The sequence below is a fragment of the Ornithodoros turicata genome, chromosome 6 (genome assembly GCF_037126465.1).
Source record: "Ornithodoros turicata isolate Travis chromosome 6, ASM3712646v1, whole genome shotgun sequence".
In the NCBI taxonomy this organism is placed as follows: Eukaryota; Metazoa; Arthropoda; class Arachnida; order Ixodida; family Argasidae; genus Ornithodoros; species Ornithodoros turicata.
Genome location: NC_088206.1, coordinates 71,010,014 through 71,023,727, shown reverse-complemented (window position 1 = coordinate 71,023,727; position 13,714 = coordinate 71,010,014). Strand labels below are relative to the sequence as shown.

Below are 13,714 nucleotides of genomic sequence, written 5' to 3'. Positions count from 1 at the left end.
CTCTGTAGTTCCTATTGGTTATTGTAAGCATGTGACCTCTCCTGCAGCGACCTCACTGGTGGAGACATCTGCTGTTACACGGCAGGACAAGTTTCGATGTTCCTAGTGCAGATTTTCTAAGCATCCGTTATCCTCTTTGCATTAAAACTCGGCACACAGATCTTGGAACCATCTTTGACATTTAACTGGCGTAACTTAAAGCAAAGCATTACAACCCCTTTGCAACTCTTCCCTGTTAAGTGTATGCCCTTCCTAATCTTGCCTGCCTTTCCGTGATAATCTCCTGCGCTGTGAGGGAAGCAACCCCCAACCAATGTGTTCGGCTACAGAGAGCTGTTAGTATTGGTACAGTCTTTTAACGTTCTTTCTATCCATTTCGCCACCAGGTAATGCAAGCGTTTGTACGAGCAGAAAAGGCCAAGAAACCACCGGTGAGGGACATGTTCACGGACGTGTACAAAGACATGCCCTTGGAACTTCAGGAGCAGTGGGAACACCTGCAGCGCCACCTTCAACAGTACAAAGACCACTATCCACTGAACTTATATGCAGGATCTAAAGAACAGTAGCCCGCCTTTAGTCAGCCAGTTTAAGAATTCCACGAGCGTTGTCCGATTTTCTCAGCTCGCACACCTGGTGGAATGCCGATGGAATGCCGGTGGTGCCGCTCTTAAAGTCGTACACCGTCAGAGGAAGCTGCGGACAATGCTGTACTGTACTGCACAGACATAAATGTTGATCACGGCTGAGTCGTTAATGTTTGCACGTGAGGATTGTTGCTGGTGTTGTTGGAGAGGATTGTTGCTGCTTATAGTTTCTGTGACAGCTGTTATCTTGGCCACATGCTGTTGATGTTACTGTGGCTCCTGACTATGGGGTAACTGTTTCTTGTGACAGAAAGCATACTTCTTTTTTTTGTTTTTTGTATTTAGACCACGGAAGTGCTGGGGAAACGAAACACGTTTTTATAACTCTAGTCCCTGCTGTGCTTTTTTCTTCCTTTGCGTTTAATTTTGGGTACGGCACTACGGCTACACTTCTGTTTCTGTCACCCGTTTCTTTTGTGTGTGTGTATTGACCAAATACATGCGTGGAAGCAACTGTACGTCGTGTTACAGTTTTTTTTTTTTCTCGTAAATTTGGAAGCCCCTGTTACGATGGTGTCATACCGGTTATACCGGTGTGCCAAACTTGGAATCCCCTGTTAAGTGGTGTCATACCGGTTATACCGGTGTGCCAGTTAAGAAATCGCTTCAAGATTCGTTGACGAAGAGCACCAGTTTCCTTCTTAATGCATTACATTATCGTAGTAGCTGATGACATTTTCTGTCGTTTTCAATTGAGGACTGTTTGTACCGTTGAATAGTCTTGTCTTCAAAGTGCTGACTATGTACCAACGAACCATAATAGTAGATGAAATCATAATATTAATGGTCATAGAGACAGGATCATGTGCAGCAAACTACAGACCGATGGGCTGAAATCCAACACGCTGCAGATGAGATGAGATTAAGATATCGAGAGTCCCAGTGGGAAGTCAAAAGGGAAACTCTGCCCCAAAAATTTCCCATTGCGACCTCAACTTCCTATTGAATTAAAAACAATTAAAAACCCCCAGTGCTGGGTAGGACAAGGACAGAGGATAAAAGGACAAGGACCGGCACTTTTATCCTCTGTCCTTGTCCTACCCAGCACTGGGGTTTTTTTTAATTGTTTTTAATTCAATAGGAACCAACCAGCCCAAACGCTTGCTCTGCTCAACTTCCTACTGCTGTAGCATTTGTGCTTGCAGATGGTTCCAGCACTCTTGTGTACGTTATATTTTTGTAGTGCACTTTTACACATTTACGATTAAAGGGTTTGTGACGCATTAACTGAAAGCTATGCCAGGTAAATGTAAAAGACTTTTGCTCGTGTCGATGCAGATCTGCATTCCAAGCTTTATAGCAAGAAAGGGGTAATACTAGACGCCTAGAAGATGGGCGCCAAGGACGGGAAAATAATTTTTTTGCCAGAGTACCCGGCAGTACGATACAATGCGTGCATTGCGTGTTGAACAACATCTACCAGAGTGTCACAACTCCTTTAAGTATTTTACCTCGTTACCTCATTTTGTTATGACCTTGTACTACATGGAGCCACCCTATTGCACGCTTGTGAACAATACAGTACTGACGTTCAATTCCCATCAAATTCAATACTGTTTCCCTGTGTGAAAACGTGGTGAATGGCATTGACTGTGACGCTCAGTTTCTGTGTCATATGGAAATACTTTCTCTACCAGCATTTCACATCCAATTAGCAATTGGATGTGAATTGGAATATTTAGTGCAGTATTCCCAGAGATAGACTTTACAGTTCTTATTTTTTTTTTGCCTGCAATTAAGCTCCTACTAGTTGCTTTATCAGATAACGAGGTGCCTGCTCGTTTTTACCGTTTAAATTAGAGCGGGAAAATTAGAATTTGTGCCAAGATTATGGTCCGATAGTAAGTAGCTATCGCGGGAGGCAAGAGCGTTTTTTTATCTTTCGATACAAAGCCAAAACAGTGACATACCATGTACTTAGTAATACACACGTGTGTAACATAACTAAATACATTCCACTTTATTTTGTTGATAATATACCCCTCATTTATATAATAGTAAACGTGGGGAAACTAGAAACAATAGACGATGTAACGCCGGTACATTCACTATCGCGTGTACTTGAAACACGTATGTACTAAATGTACCACAAATGTGCGATCGAAAGTAACGAAAATACTCAAACTGAGATTCTCAGTCAGTGATAAGTCCTTCTCGCATGTGAATGTGTTTGCAGTACGAAGGTGTATAAACTGAGTTGCATTTGTAAGCAAAGTTGCGGTTTCTAGTCTCTCCAATGTGATTCTTCAGCTGTGTTCGCCCTTTTTTTCCAGTATTTGCAGCTCGGAGTGTCTGTCTCTCTCTGTGTCTCGGATCTATTGAACAATAAAGTTAGTTTGCTCATGATTGCTCGTAAACGTGTCGTAAAATTTGCCAAATGTGAGGGACGCCATGGCAGTGAGCCGCGAATTTCTAAAATTTCGTAGACTTCAATGCAGTTTTCAGTGGACTTCAATGGAGTTTCATTGCCAGGGAAAATACTCTACTGTCTGCTCTATTGCTGCCAGTAAGGTGGTGAACATGTAATGTATTTAAAAAAAAAGTACAATAATGAACAGTCTCGCGGAGAGGACCGAAGTCCAACGGTGTCCAAAAATCTTTGGAGTGCGTTTAGGGCAGAGCGCTGGTGGCTGGATTTGGCCATAACTATAGGTGTGTCATTAAAGGAGCAGTGAAAGCTTCCTCCATGATTTTTTTCTTTTTTTGCTGCTGCTGGCAATGCGCGTACACAGCATGTAGCACCGCACTGTATCTGTAGCGGACGAATTTTCGGTGAGAAACGAGGTGTCGTTGACTGGGCATCCAATGCCGCAGCGCACCGCTAATGTCGTTTTTGTAAATTAAATATCTTGTGGTGAAAATATTTTGCGTGGTGGCTCATCAAAGACTACTTGATGAATAAAGCAGGGTTTCCAGTAATGCTGATTGATTGATTGAATTGATTTTTTTTTTCCCAGCAATTTAAGACAGGTGCAAGACTGCATGTGCGGGTGCTCTTCTGTGCAAATTTCTCGATATATATATATATAATCAACGACGGAGATAATAGGAAAAGCGGGTGTCCACGACAAGGAAACACGCTTCTGCGTTCCCCCTAGTGGGCTTTGCGATCGACACGATTTTTTGGTAATAAATCTTTAGATTTCGTGGTAGTGATGGACTTTTTCGACAGCTCGGCATTACCAGTAAAGAGATCCATGAATTCTGTAGAGACTAAAAACAAAACAAGAATGCATTAAGGAGACAAAATGCAAGATTTGGATGGTCCAACCTCCCTTCTCCGTAACACCTACACACTACTACAAAAACAACAACATCACGGTTACCGAAAGACCTTTCCAGTCATTCGCCACCTCTTTATTAGCGCACCTCGAATTTCTTTCCGCGTAAATTTTGCAGGTTCTCCACCCATCTTCCAGGATTTACGAACTTTTTGCCTTCTCGACGCGCGCCCTCCACCTGCTCATGAAGTACGGAATTCCGTAGGCCACCGTGAACGTGAAGAAGAAATACTGCATCACGGCCGCGGCGTACACCACGACGGTCTTCGACGGCATCGGCACGGACAGGAGGATTTTTCCAGCCGCCAGACCCGCTCCGCCGGCGAGGAGCTTTCCTGTCCAGGGCATCTTGCTCGCCCCTTCCAGGACGGACTTGCAGTCCGGCATTCGCAGCGCGAACCACAGCCCCAGCGGAGAAGCGATCTGCCGCATGACGCCGTACAACGCGTTCGTCGTGACCGTCACGTACTTCGGGTCGTTGCAGGCCTGCAGGGCGTAGTTCACCGTTTCGTTGGGGTCCGGGCCGATGGCGCTCATCAGTGTGAACACCGTCAGGGTAGTCGCTGTCACCACGGCACTGCAAGCCAGGTAGTGTCTGGGAGACCACGTCTCTACTTCGATCCTGGAGAAGATGTATCCATTGGCAACGCCGCAGACCGCTCCCAAGAGGCATTGGTGCGGGAAGTGAGCTGCGATGAAGGCTCTAGAAGCGCAAACGGTCATCATAAACGCGAAGTACGTTGGCCAAACGGCGGCGCAGAATCGCCCTTTAGATTTGCGGTCCTTCAGTTTACGCAGCGCGTACACTATGACGATGTACAGCACGGCGATGGATACCATGACGTGTCCGGAGGGTGAACCCGGTCCGGTTTCGCAGGACTGGTGCGTCTGTCGGAGTTCGATGCCGTCCTTGGAGAAGAGTTTCACCCACCAGAAAGGCCGGTGCTCGCGGAGAATCCATTTTAAATTGGTGTTCAGACATTCGGAGCACGCGGTTGCGAGGAGGACACGAAGACCCAAGTTCGTGTCCAATGCAAAGGCGACGGGAAATGCCCACACGTAGTATTTGGCTGGATCGGCGACGACGGAGACCAGTGCGAAAAAATTGTCGTAGCCTTCGCAGACGTCTTGAAGATGTCTGATGAGATTCGCTCCTGCGACATACCACGAGTCCATTTCGACTCGCGGACTTCCAATGAGCGATTTTTAGGGACAGTTAAGTGACTTTACTCTGATTTGCGTGCGAGGTGATGCAATTATTGGCGAAACGAACGACGGCCGACTCGCATTTTTGCAGACGATCGGAACGATCGGCGACCGGTGGTGTGATGTCGATGACGTAGCGTCGACTTCGTCGTTTTCTCTCGCGTGAAGTCAAATTCGTGAGCTCTCAAACAACAGATAGTATAAAAGCAAAAAAAAAAATGTCAATAGTAATTCTTATCCACCATAGCACCCAACTTGTAGGCCTATAAAAAAATCCCGAGAGTTTGGAATGAGATTTCGTACTCTTCGATACGATTTTTTGTCTCAAGCATACGCAGCTAACAACACGGTAAGCGTTTAACTGACGAAAATGTTACTGTCGCAAGTTAGCGAATAGCGCACAAAGCCACAGTTTGGGGGGTTCGAACCCGCACCTCCTTCACGTTTCATATGGTTGCAGCGTTCGTGTGCTCACGAAAGTTAACAAACAGGTTGTGAATACCCAAGGTGTAACAGCTGCTCACTTACAAGCTAATTATAAACCACCAGGTTGTGGTAAGTATCCAACGTAAGGTTCTGCTTGTTCGTCAGTAAAAAGTACCGATGACGTCAAGTCGCAGTGGCAGCGGCTAGTAGCGTACTGTACTGGTACCTGTGACAGAGTACAAACTGGGAACACAGTATTATTATTATAGTAACGAAAATCTCCAACCAAGGTACAGGACGGGGATACCCGACGTTTCGGAGCCAGTTCGGCTCCTTCCTCAGGGGTGACTGTAGTGGCCGTTGGCAGCAGCGTTCTTGCCGTGGTTCGAATTTCGTGATTCGCCTGATTGTTTTTCAGTCACGTGACGGAGGCCGCTGACGTATACGTCACCCCTGAGGAAGGAGCCGAACTGGCTCCGAAACGTCGGGTATCCCGTCCTGTACCTTGGTTGGAGATTTTCGTTACTATCATAGTTCTCACCCAACCAGACACACTTGTGTCGAATATGTTCACTTTCAAGTATTATTATTACATGCTATCAGGACTGCTAAGATACTGATACAGGAACAAAGCTTTTTATTACAATGATGAATAACGACAGCATATTTACAAAACCAAAAACAGAAACACATGACTGAGAGCCGCTCAATCACTGTCGCTTGCTGCACGCTTCCGCGAGTCCATCTGGCCCACCCGAATTTGGAACTTGTATTCCTGGTCGCAACCCATGTACGAGTCGCTCATGAAGTACAGGGTGTACGTGTGCTCCCCGGGGGAGGGCGCCACAAAGTCCAGCTTTACCTTTGCCTTTTGCTGCAGACTCAACCTCTTGATAGAAATTAGGGAGTTGCTCTTCGCCTCTCCAATGACGACCCACCATCCCTCTTCCCGTTCTGCGGGAAGAACGGCGCAATGACCGGTCCGACGACTTCGTCTTCCCTCTCCAGCTGGACGACTATGTTGACCGTCGACCCGTGTCGGATGTGCTCCTTTCGAGAATGTCGTACCTCAGCTCGATGTTGGGGTAGCGGTTGCAGAATTTTGCTACGTCCGCCATCTGGACCTCGTTCATCTGCAGCAACTTGTCTCGGTCCTTGTCGTCGATCTCCATGATGTCGAAGACTGTCTCGACCCCGTGTTCCTGGCACCGCTTTACAATCTCTGAGTTGAAGTGTGGGAGCTGCTTCAGGTAGGAGTCCTTGTTCCAGAGTGCCTGGGTGGACATCTGCGCCAACTCCATGCCGCGAGGGCGGGAGTGAGCCACCCGTTGGAACTGAGGACGTCCACACACGCCTGTACGAGACGTATCGCTTTTCCGAGGATGTCTTCCGTGTCGGACTGGAGCTCGGCCGAGAGTTGCATTCTTGACAGGTGGGCCTGCAGGAGAAGGTTTGTCTTGACGTGGGGGTCGCTGAATTTCGGGTTGGTCAGTTGTGCGGAAGCTTGTTGTAGAGCTGGCGGAGGATGTTTGTCTTCGTGTGGCGGATGGGAATGTTCTCGTACTCAGCCGCAGAGCTGATTGATCTCCAGCAGGCCCCTGATCTTTGTCTTGCGTTGAGCGACATGCTGAAGAGCTCGATGGTCGGTGTATTGATGTAGTAGTATGCAGCGATCATTCCGAGGTTGAGCGTGCGACGTCCATTTCGTCTTCAATGCTGATGCATTTGGACTGCTCAAGGTCGTTCAGAGTGTTCTCGACGAGGTCCGACAGGTGTCGGAGAGGTGTCGATGCGTCACGCCTTGGAGGTTGTAGTAGTTCGATTCCTGCGTCATCCGACGGTACAGGAAAGTCCAAGTGAGGTAGTCCACCGCATCTTGCTTGTTCTCAATAGTCTTGGTGACTATCTCGGCATTGAAGTGGTCGTGGAGACAGTGGTCCAGGTGACTCTCCACTGGAAGCGGTTCGTACAGGAACTTCTTGAAGAAGTCCTTCTTCGACGCCTGGCAGAGCAGAAGGCATTTGCCATCTTCGTCGAGGAGCGGACGGTTCGCGCGCCCGACCATCTGGAGGACGTCGGTCACTGGATAGTCTTCGTAGGCGTGTATTTTGCCATTATAAAACTGTGTGTCCATGATGATGACAAGGTGGGCGGAGAGAGAGAGCGCCCAGCCGAGACTCCGCGACACGACGACGATCTGTATCGCCCCGCTGTCGAAGAGTTGCTCGACGAGTCTTTGGTCGGCCGTGCTCAGGCCCTCGTGGAGGTACGCCACGCCACTGGTCAACGTCTCCTTCAACGTCTTGTCGGTGATCTTGTCCAAGAACGGCTTCAAGTCGTCCTCGGTGCAGTGGAGGAACTTTCCGGCTTCGCCCTCTGACGCGGAGTAGGTGAGGATCTCGATGGCCGTGAGCCGGGTCTGCTTGCGCGACGGAACAAACACGATGACGGGCTTGTTGGGAGAGTATCGGATGATGCCCTGATAAACTGGCTTGCTCATGGCCAGCAGACGCGATGCATTGTGGGTAATGTTGAATCCTGGATGTGCAGTTCGAGCAGCACCGGCCGAACGTTCGGGTGGAAGTTGAAGGTGGCGTTGGCGTTTGCGCCGAGCCACTGCGCCACGTCGCGCGCGTTGGCCAGCGAAGAGCTCAGCGCGATGATGCGTATCTGGCGCTCGATCTGCGACGAAATGTACCGCATTCGGGAGCAGATGACTTCGAGCACCGGTCCGTCATCACCGCCGGCAAGATGCAACTCGTCCACGATGAACAGGTTGATGTTCTGCACGTTCTTCCGCTGTTTCCAACGCCGCGACAGGACGTCCCACTTCTCCGGCGTGCTGATGATGATGTTGCCCTTCGCCAGTAGCTTCAGATCCGTGCCGGTCTCGCCGGTCAGGATGACCACCTTCTTGTTGAGGGCCAGGGAGAACTTCTGCGTCCAGTCGGTGTAGACGATTTCCGCGAGGGCCTCCTTGGGCGTCACGTAGACGCAACGGCCCTCCGGGATCTGCGAAAAGAGTCGCAGCATGGCGAACTCCGCGCATATGGTCTTCCCACTTCCGGTGGGGGCTCCAATGAAGACGTTGTCATCGCTACTGTAGACCGCGTTGAATACTTGCGTTTGGATCGGGTTGAAAAAGGGGAACTTGTCCTTGTAGAGTGCTTCAAACGATGGATTGCGAAGCGCAGACACCGGCAGGGGCTGCAGGTCCAGCAGTTCCGTCGGAGGTGGGTATTTTTCTGGCAGGATTAAGTGACGGAACGACACTGGAAGCTGAGTTTCTGACCCGATCCATCGGTCCGACACGATTCGGATGAAGTACTGCGGAGGGAGCGGTTCGAAGACGGGTACGAAAAACTTGACGAGGTGCTCGTCTTGAGCGAACTTGCTCTTGAGCAGGAAGTACTCGTGGTGAAGAATCACTTCACTGTCGACATCCTCAACGAGGATCCAGAATGCCTCGGATGTACCGTGCACTTTCTCGTCCCACTGGAAATCTGGTGTGATGGTGAGCTCGACGCGGAGCACAGACCTCGTGATTGGCTGTATGTGTGCAGACAGCTCCAGCTTCGGGAACTGGTGGACATAGCGGTGGACCAGCTTGCCCAGCTTTGGCATGCGGAGCAGCTCACCAATCTCGCTGACCCCCAAATCGTAGAGTCTGTCCCAGGGGAAGTTCTTCTTCTCGACCTTCTTGATGACCTCATCCGGAACCTTCCGGAACTGGCGAAGTGGGGTCATGGACTGCCACATGCGCTTGTCTATCATCTTGCAGAGGCTCAACGCTTTATCGGCGAGCTGGGCCCATCCACGGTGCAGAACGATCTCAAAGATTGCCCTCATGAGTCGAGCGGCGCTCTGCGTCACAAACACCATGTCCGCCATCAACGCGAGACCCTCCAGCTTGAGCTGCGATATGTACGCCTGCAGGAGACGTTCACTTTGCCGTTGGTTCTTCCATACTCTCCTTGATTGGAATCGGCACTCGTTCCATCAACTTCTGGAGCTCCAGTTTCTCTTCCTCGCGGATGTGATGTTCTTGAACTCTCTCCGAAGCGAAAAGACCCTGAAGAGCTCGATCTCGCTGACGTCGGCTTCAGCAGCTGGTTATAGGTGGCCATGTCTCATTGGTGCAGTAATAAGAACTCGCGATTCGGCCCAACTCTCCGTAGTCTGGAAGTTTGGCCAGACTTCTTGTCGAAGCGCAGGAGGTTGCTCTTGTCAAGCTGAGCTGCTGCAGTGTAGATCAAATCTGCCCGCCTCTGTTCAGGAGCGATTACTCTTGAGTTCGTCGTGTGAGATCCCGTATAGCGTCGGAGCACGAGCATCCGGATGTAGAGGTACGTGTAACCCAGCCAGGTGCACGCCTCCTTTCACTGTCTGGATGTTTCCGAGGAACAATCTTCCGCGTTCAGTGCGTCGGGCAGCTTGCCGATGAGCTGACTTTCGATCGGCAGCTGTTGTTTCAGCAACGACAGGTAATACTGGAGCTCACTGTGGTTCGTGATGAGTATGCCCTCGCCCTTGGTGTCGTACTGGGGACGTCCTGCTCGTCCGAGCATCTGAGGACGTCCAGTGCTCCGAGCTCCACCCAACGCCCCTTCTCGGGGGTTGTAGATTCTGCGTCCCTTTGATGATCACGGTGTGAGCCGGCAAGTCACTGCCCCAAGCCAGCGTCGCGGTTGACACCAACACTTGGATGTGACGGTCGGCAACAGGTCCTCGACCAGCGTTCTGTCAACGCGGCTCATGCCGGCGGTGGTGGATGCCGAACCCGTACGGGAGCAGGTCCCTCAGCTCTAGGTTTCTTAACCTGGTCCGCCTCGGTCCGCAGGACTTCCGTGGGACGCCGAGCCCTCCCGCAGGAAGTGTCCTAGCGTGTCCTTCTCCAGACACATGTCGCGGACGGCACGTGCGGTCTTACCGTCTCCTTGCGCGAGTGGACGAAGATGAGGATCTTTCTTTCCCGCGTTCTCCATCACCTTCTCGCAGAGGATCTCGTTCATGAGCTGGAACCTCTTGATGGCTTTTTTCTCGGTTATCCCGATGTACTGCTGCTCCAGCGGAACGGGCCGGGAAGCTGTTGTCGAAGTAAAGAGTCCGCGGGCGGTGTCGACGCGAAGGAAGTTTGCGACGTCGTCGTAGTTTGGCACGTGGCGCTGAGGGCCGACGAGCCTGACTCTTCCTGCGTCATCTCGATGTTGCGGATGGTTCGGGCCACGAGCGATTCGAGGACGGGTCCGCGCTCGTCGTGGAGGAGGTGGATTTTCGTCGAAGATCATCAGTCGTACCAGCTGCGTGTAGGGTACGTTCGCCTCCTTTACGGTGATGATGTCCCATTTCTCTGGAGTACACACGATGACCTGTAAAAAAAAATGTAAAGTAGGTTTGGAACAGGAAGGATTTATGTTGATTGAGGGACCAGACCCCGTTTTGTCCTCCAGGAGCATCAAGAACCGAAGGCCCGCAAAAGATATCGGGCAGAATATTGGAACGCGACAAAAATCGACTGAAGATTTGGGGCGCCGACGCGATCAAACTCCGCTTGACTGTTATTCAACCCAGAGGTCCGACCAGGTCAATGGGAGAGTGCTACTGGCTGAGTGCCATCTTCTAGCAAATGCATAGATCTTGTAAGCCTTGTGCAACAAACTGGACCTTGTTTATGCAAAAAAAATCTTTGTTGTCTTCGTTGTTAAAAAAGAACACATGGTTTTACCTTGTAGCTATGCAACTACCCACATTAAGACACCATGACATGGTATCAGTGTAGTGAAACACTGCAAAGGTGTCATTTCCCACCGAAAATTCACCTGCTATGGCCAAGGTGACGTATTAATCGTTCGCTGTTGTTCGGGTTGCAACGCTTTCTCCCACGTTTATCAAATAAAAGGGAAAGAGGGATTATTTTCATCGACTTGAACCTGCATGCTATGTTCTACAGCAAAGGGGGTATAGGTAGAAAATTGGCAGAGCAGATACTGCAACTCATCTGCTGCCAAAAACGAACATTTATGGAAGCGGCTCTGCCCTACTGTGTACACTTTGTGGAGTTTTTTTTTTTTTTACTCCTACGAACAGCAGGGCGTTGCCGCGATTCCGCGAATCCCAGCCGGCAACAGCGAGCTCACCTGCGTCGCGTTGATCTGTTCTCGCGTGAGCTGGTGATCCCCCGTTCAGCTCGGACACAGTGATGTTGTAAGAGTTGAGCCTGCTTGCTGAAAGTTCCCCACCATCTCCTGCACCAGAGACCTCATCGGGGCAATGTAGATTATCTTGAACTCCTCGCCGTTGATGAGCCGTCGGCGTTGATGTGCTTGCCGATCTCCCTCATCATGCACAGCAGGGCCACGTTGGTCTTCCCCGCGCCCGTCGGGGCGCACAAGCAGGAGGTTCTCGTCCATCTCCAGAGCCGCCTTGTAGAGCCGACTCTGAATCCGGTTTCAGGCTCCGAAAGCCTTCGAAAGCCGGCTGGGCATACTTCGGCAGCTTGTCGACCGAAACAGCGTCTCGTTTGTTTCAAACGGCTTTGGGCTTCAGGGCCGGAACGTGGATCTCCTCGTAGCCCTTGCGCTGCTTTCGGGAACGAGCCGTCCGGGAGCTGACAAATATTCGCTTTGTTCGCCATAAAATGGCTTCCGTGCTGGAACGCGAGGTCGTCGAGATCGAGCATCTTGCACTGGGACAGCTGCAGGGCTCCGTCTTCATCCGCGTCCATCGGCTCCAACTCGGCGTTGATGCGGGGCCTGGCGCAACCTGGGGGCGCGCCTCTCGCGTTCTTCCTGGACCGCGTCGTCCTTTTCCGTATTTTCCAGCTGCTGGAGGATGTGTTCCAGCTCTGGGTCCAGCATCATCTTCTCCCGCAGCTTTCGCCTTCTCCGCGGTTGCTCTGCGACACGCGAGCAACGTGCAGTACATGATCATCTGCCTGTGCTTGCGGAGTATCTTGATGAAGTCGAACTGGTTGAAGCCGAGGGAGCAGGACGAGCGGGATTTTCCACATCCCGATCGTCAACGGCGTCTTTAGGATGCTGAGTACTTCGCCCGCTTTTTGTCTGTGCGACTACTGGGTCGTCATAAAACTTGCTGAGCTACGCTGCAGCCAATAAGCGTTCGATCTCCCGAGGGTGAAGTCCCTGCGATCCCTTACCACTTGCTTCTTGTCCGACCTTTAGGTTGTCGCTTAAGTTGGTGTCGAGGTGTGCGTCCTCGCCTTCATTTCGTCGTTTGAATCATCTTCACGGACTTCACCAACAATGTCGTCGTCATCTTCGTCGGATTCTTCAAACTGAACGTTCACACCGTACGTTTCGTCGATGTTTTCGTCGACAACCGCTTGTTTCTCGTCGACTCCAAAGTCCGTGATCTTTTTGCAGAGGTTGACCAACAGCGCAAAACGCTCTTTCCGCTACGGGAACCAAGGAGAGCTTTCCGTTTTCTCTACGTCTCTCGGTTTCTTTCGTCGGTCTGTTTTCAAAACAGCCAAGACTTCGTCTGCTGCGCCACATAATATGTCGCGCGGTTGGTCCCCCAACGCTTCCTGGATGAAGCTGAGCAAGACTTCGTACGTCTGCTTTCGTTTCGGACGTTTTAGGTCGTACAGGATACCGACGACGTCTTCGACGCCGTCCGAGAGGAGCGACTGGCCCTTCAATTTCGACGCATCGTACTTAACTTCGTCGGACTTCTTCTGTTTCTTGGTCTTCTTTTCATCTTGTTTCGCCGGTTTCGTGCGTTGATACCGATCTCCCATGCGAGAGCCGTCCAATTTACCGACGAGCGAGATGACTTCACCCGGTAGCCTCATCTCGGGGTCTTCTTTCAATCAAACGTGTGTCTGCTTGTAAAACGAGATTGGAATTCGCTTTGTACTCGTATTGTAGCGAACGAGCAGCAGCATCCGCCATTTTTCCAAACGCATGTCATACGACGCGAACCATCCGAAATGTTTAGTCTTGTTTTTAGTCTGCGTCGTAGGAGGCGCTAGTGAAAATGGAACATTTTAAATTTTAGTCTAATTATAGCTAAGTTACTGATAAAATCTATGTTGATTCAACACATGGATAAACTTTTTGTGCATTAAAAATTGTTAAATTTGCATGTTGAAATATAGTTTGCAGACGATGCTTTTGACGCACGCACAGCGCT

At 50.4% G+C, this 13,714-nt stretch overlaps 4 protein-coding genes across 5 annotated transcripts in view; 2 read left to right on the top strand and 2 right to left on the bottom strand.

Moving 5' to 3' along the window:
* LOC135397275 (2-oxoisovalerate dehydrogenase subunit alpha, mitochondrial-like) overlaps positions 1-2,996 on the top strand; it is an 11,138-nt gene extending 8,142 nt beyond the window's left edge. For both annotated transcript variants that reach the window (XM_064628729.1, XM_064628728.1), the window contains exon 9: positions 387-2,996. In XM_064628729.1, the coding sequence (XP_064484799.1) occupies positions 387-569 (183 nt within the window). In that variant the 3' untranslated portion in view covers positions 570-2,996. The remainder of the gene's footprint in view (positions 1-386) is intronic.
* Positions 1-13,714, top strand: part of LOC135397284 (protein farnesyltransferase subunit beta-like) — a 221,835-nt gene that overhangs the window by 162,804 nt on the left and 45,317 nt on the right. The gene's annotated exons all lie outside the window — the stretch shown is intronic.
* LOC135397273 (glucose-6-phosphatase 3-like) lies at positions 3,964-5,295 on the bottom strand. Its single transcript, XM_064628727.1, has one exon. It carries the CDS (start codon positions 5,102-5,104, stop codon positions 4,070-4,072), a length of 1,035 nt encoding a protein of 344 aa, XP_064484797.1. The 5' UTR covers positions 5,105-5,295; the 3' UTR covers positions 3,964-4,069.
* On the bottom strand, positions 6,181-13,506 carry LOC135397272 (U5 small nuclear ribonucleoprotein 200 kDa helicase-like). The gene is given in 37 exon segments (XM_064628726.1): positions 6,181-6,514; positions 6,517-6,618; positions 6,621-6,863; positions 6,866-7,054; positions 7,057-7,251; positions 7,254-7,337; positions 7,340-8,101; positions 8,104-9,506; positions 9,508-9,595; positions 9,598-9,654; positions 9,657-9,689; positions 9,692-9,749; positions 9,751-9,841; positions 9,843-9,891; positions 9,894-10,133; positions 10,136-10,184; positions 10,187-10,281; positions 10,284-10,323; positions 10,325-10,372; positions 10,374-10,409; positions 10,411-10,493; positions 10,496-10,527; positions 10,529-10,745; positions 10,748-10,832; positions 10,834-10,929; positions 11,698-11,742; positions 11,744-11,785; positions 11,788-11,864; positions 11,867-11,951; positions 11,953-12,009; positions 12,011-12,148; positions 12,150-12,308; positions 12,310-12,435; positions 12,437-12,556; positions 12,559-12,788; positions 12,791-13,361; positions 13,363-13,506. Coding segments are annotated over 37 exon segments (6,384 nt in total). The 5' UTR covers positions 13,474-13,506; the 3' UTR covers positions 6,181-6,266.

Excerpts from the sequence above, each read along its gene's own strand:
- LOC135397273 (XM_064628727.1), bottom strand. The coding sequence starts at position 5,104 with ATGGACTCGTGGTATGTCGCAGGAGCGAATCTCATCAGACATCTTCAA.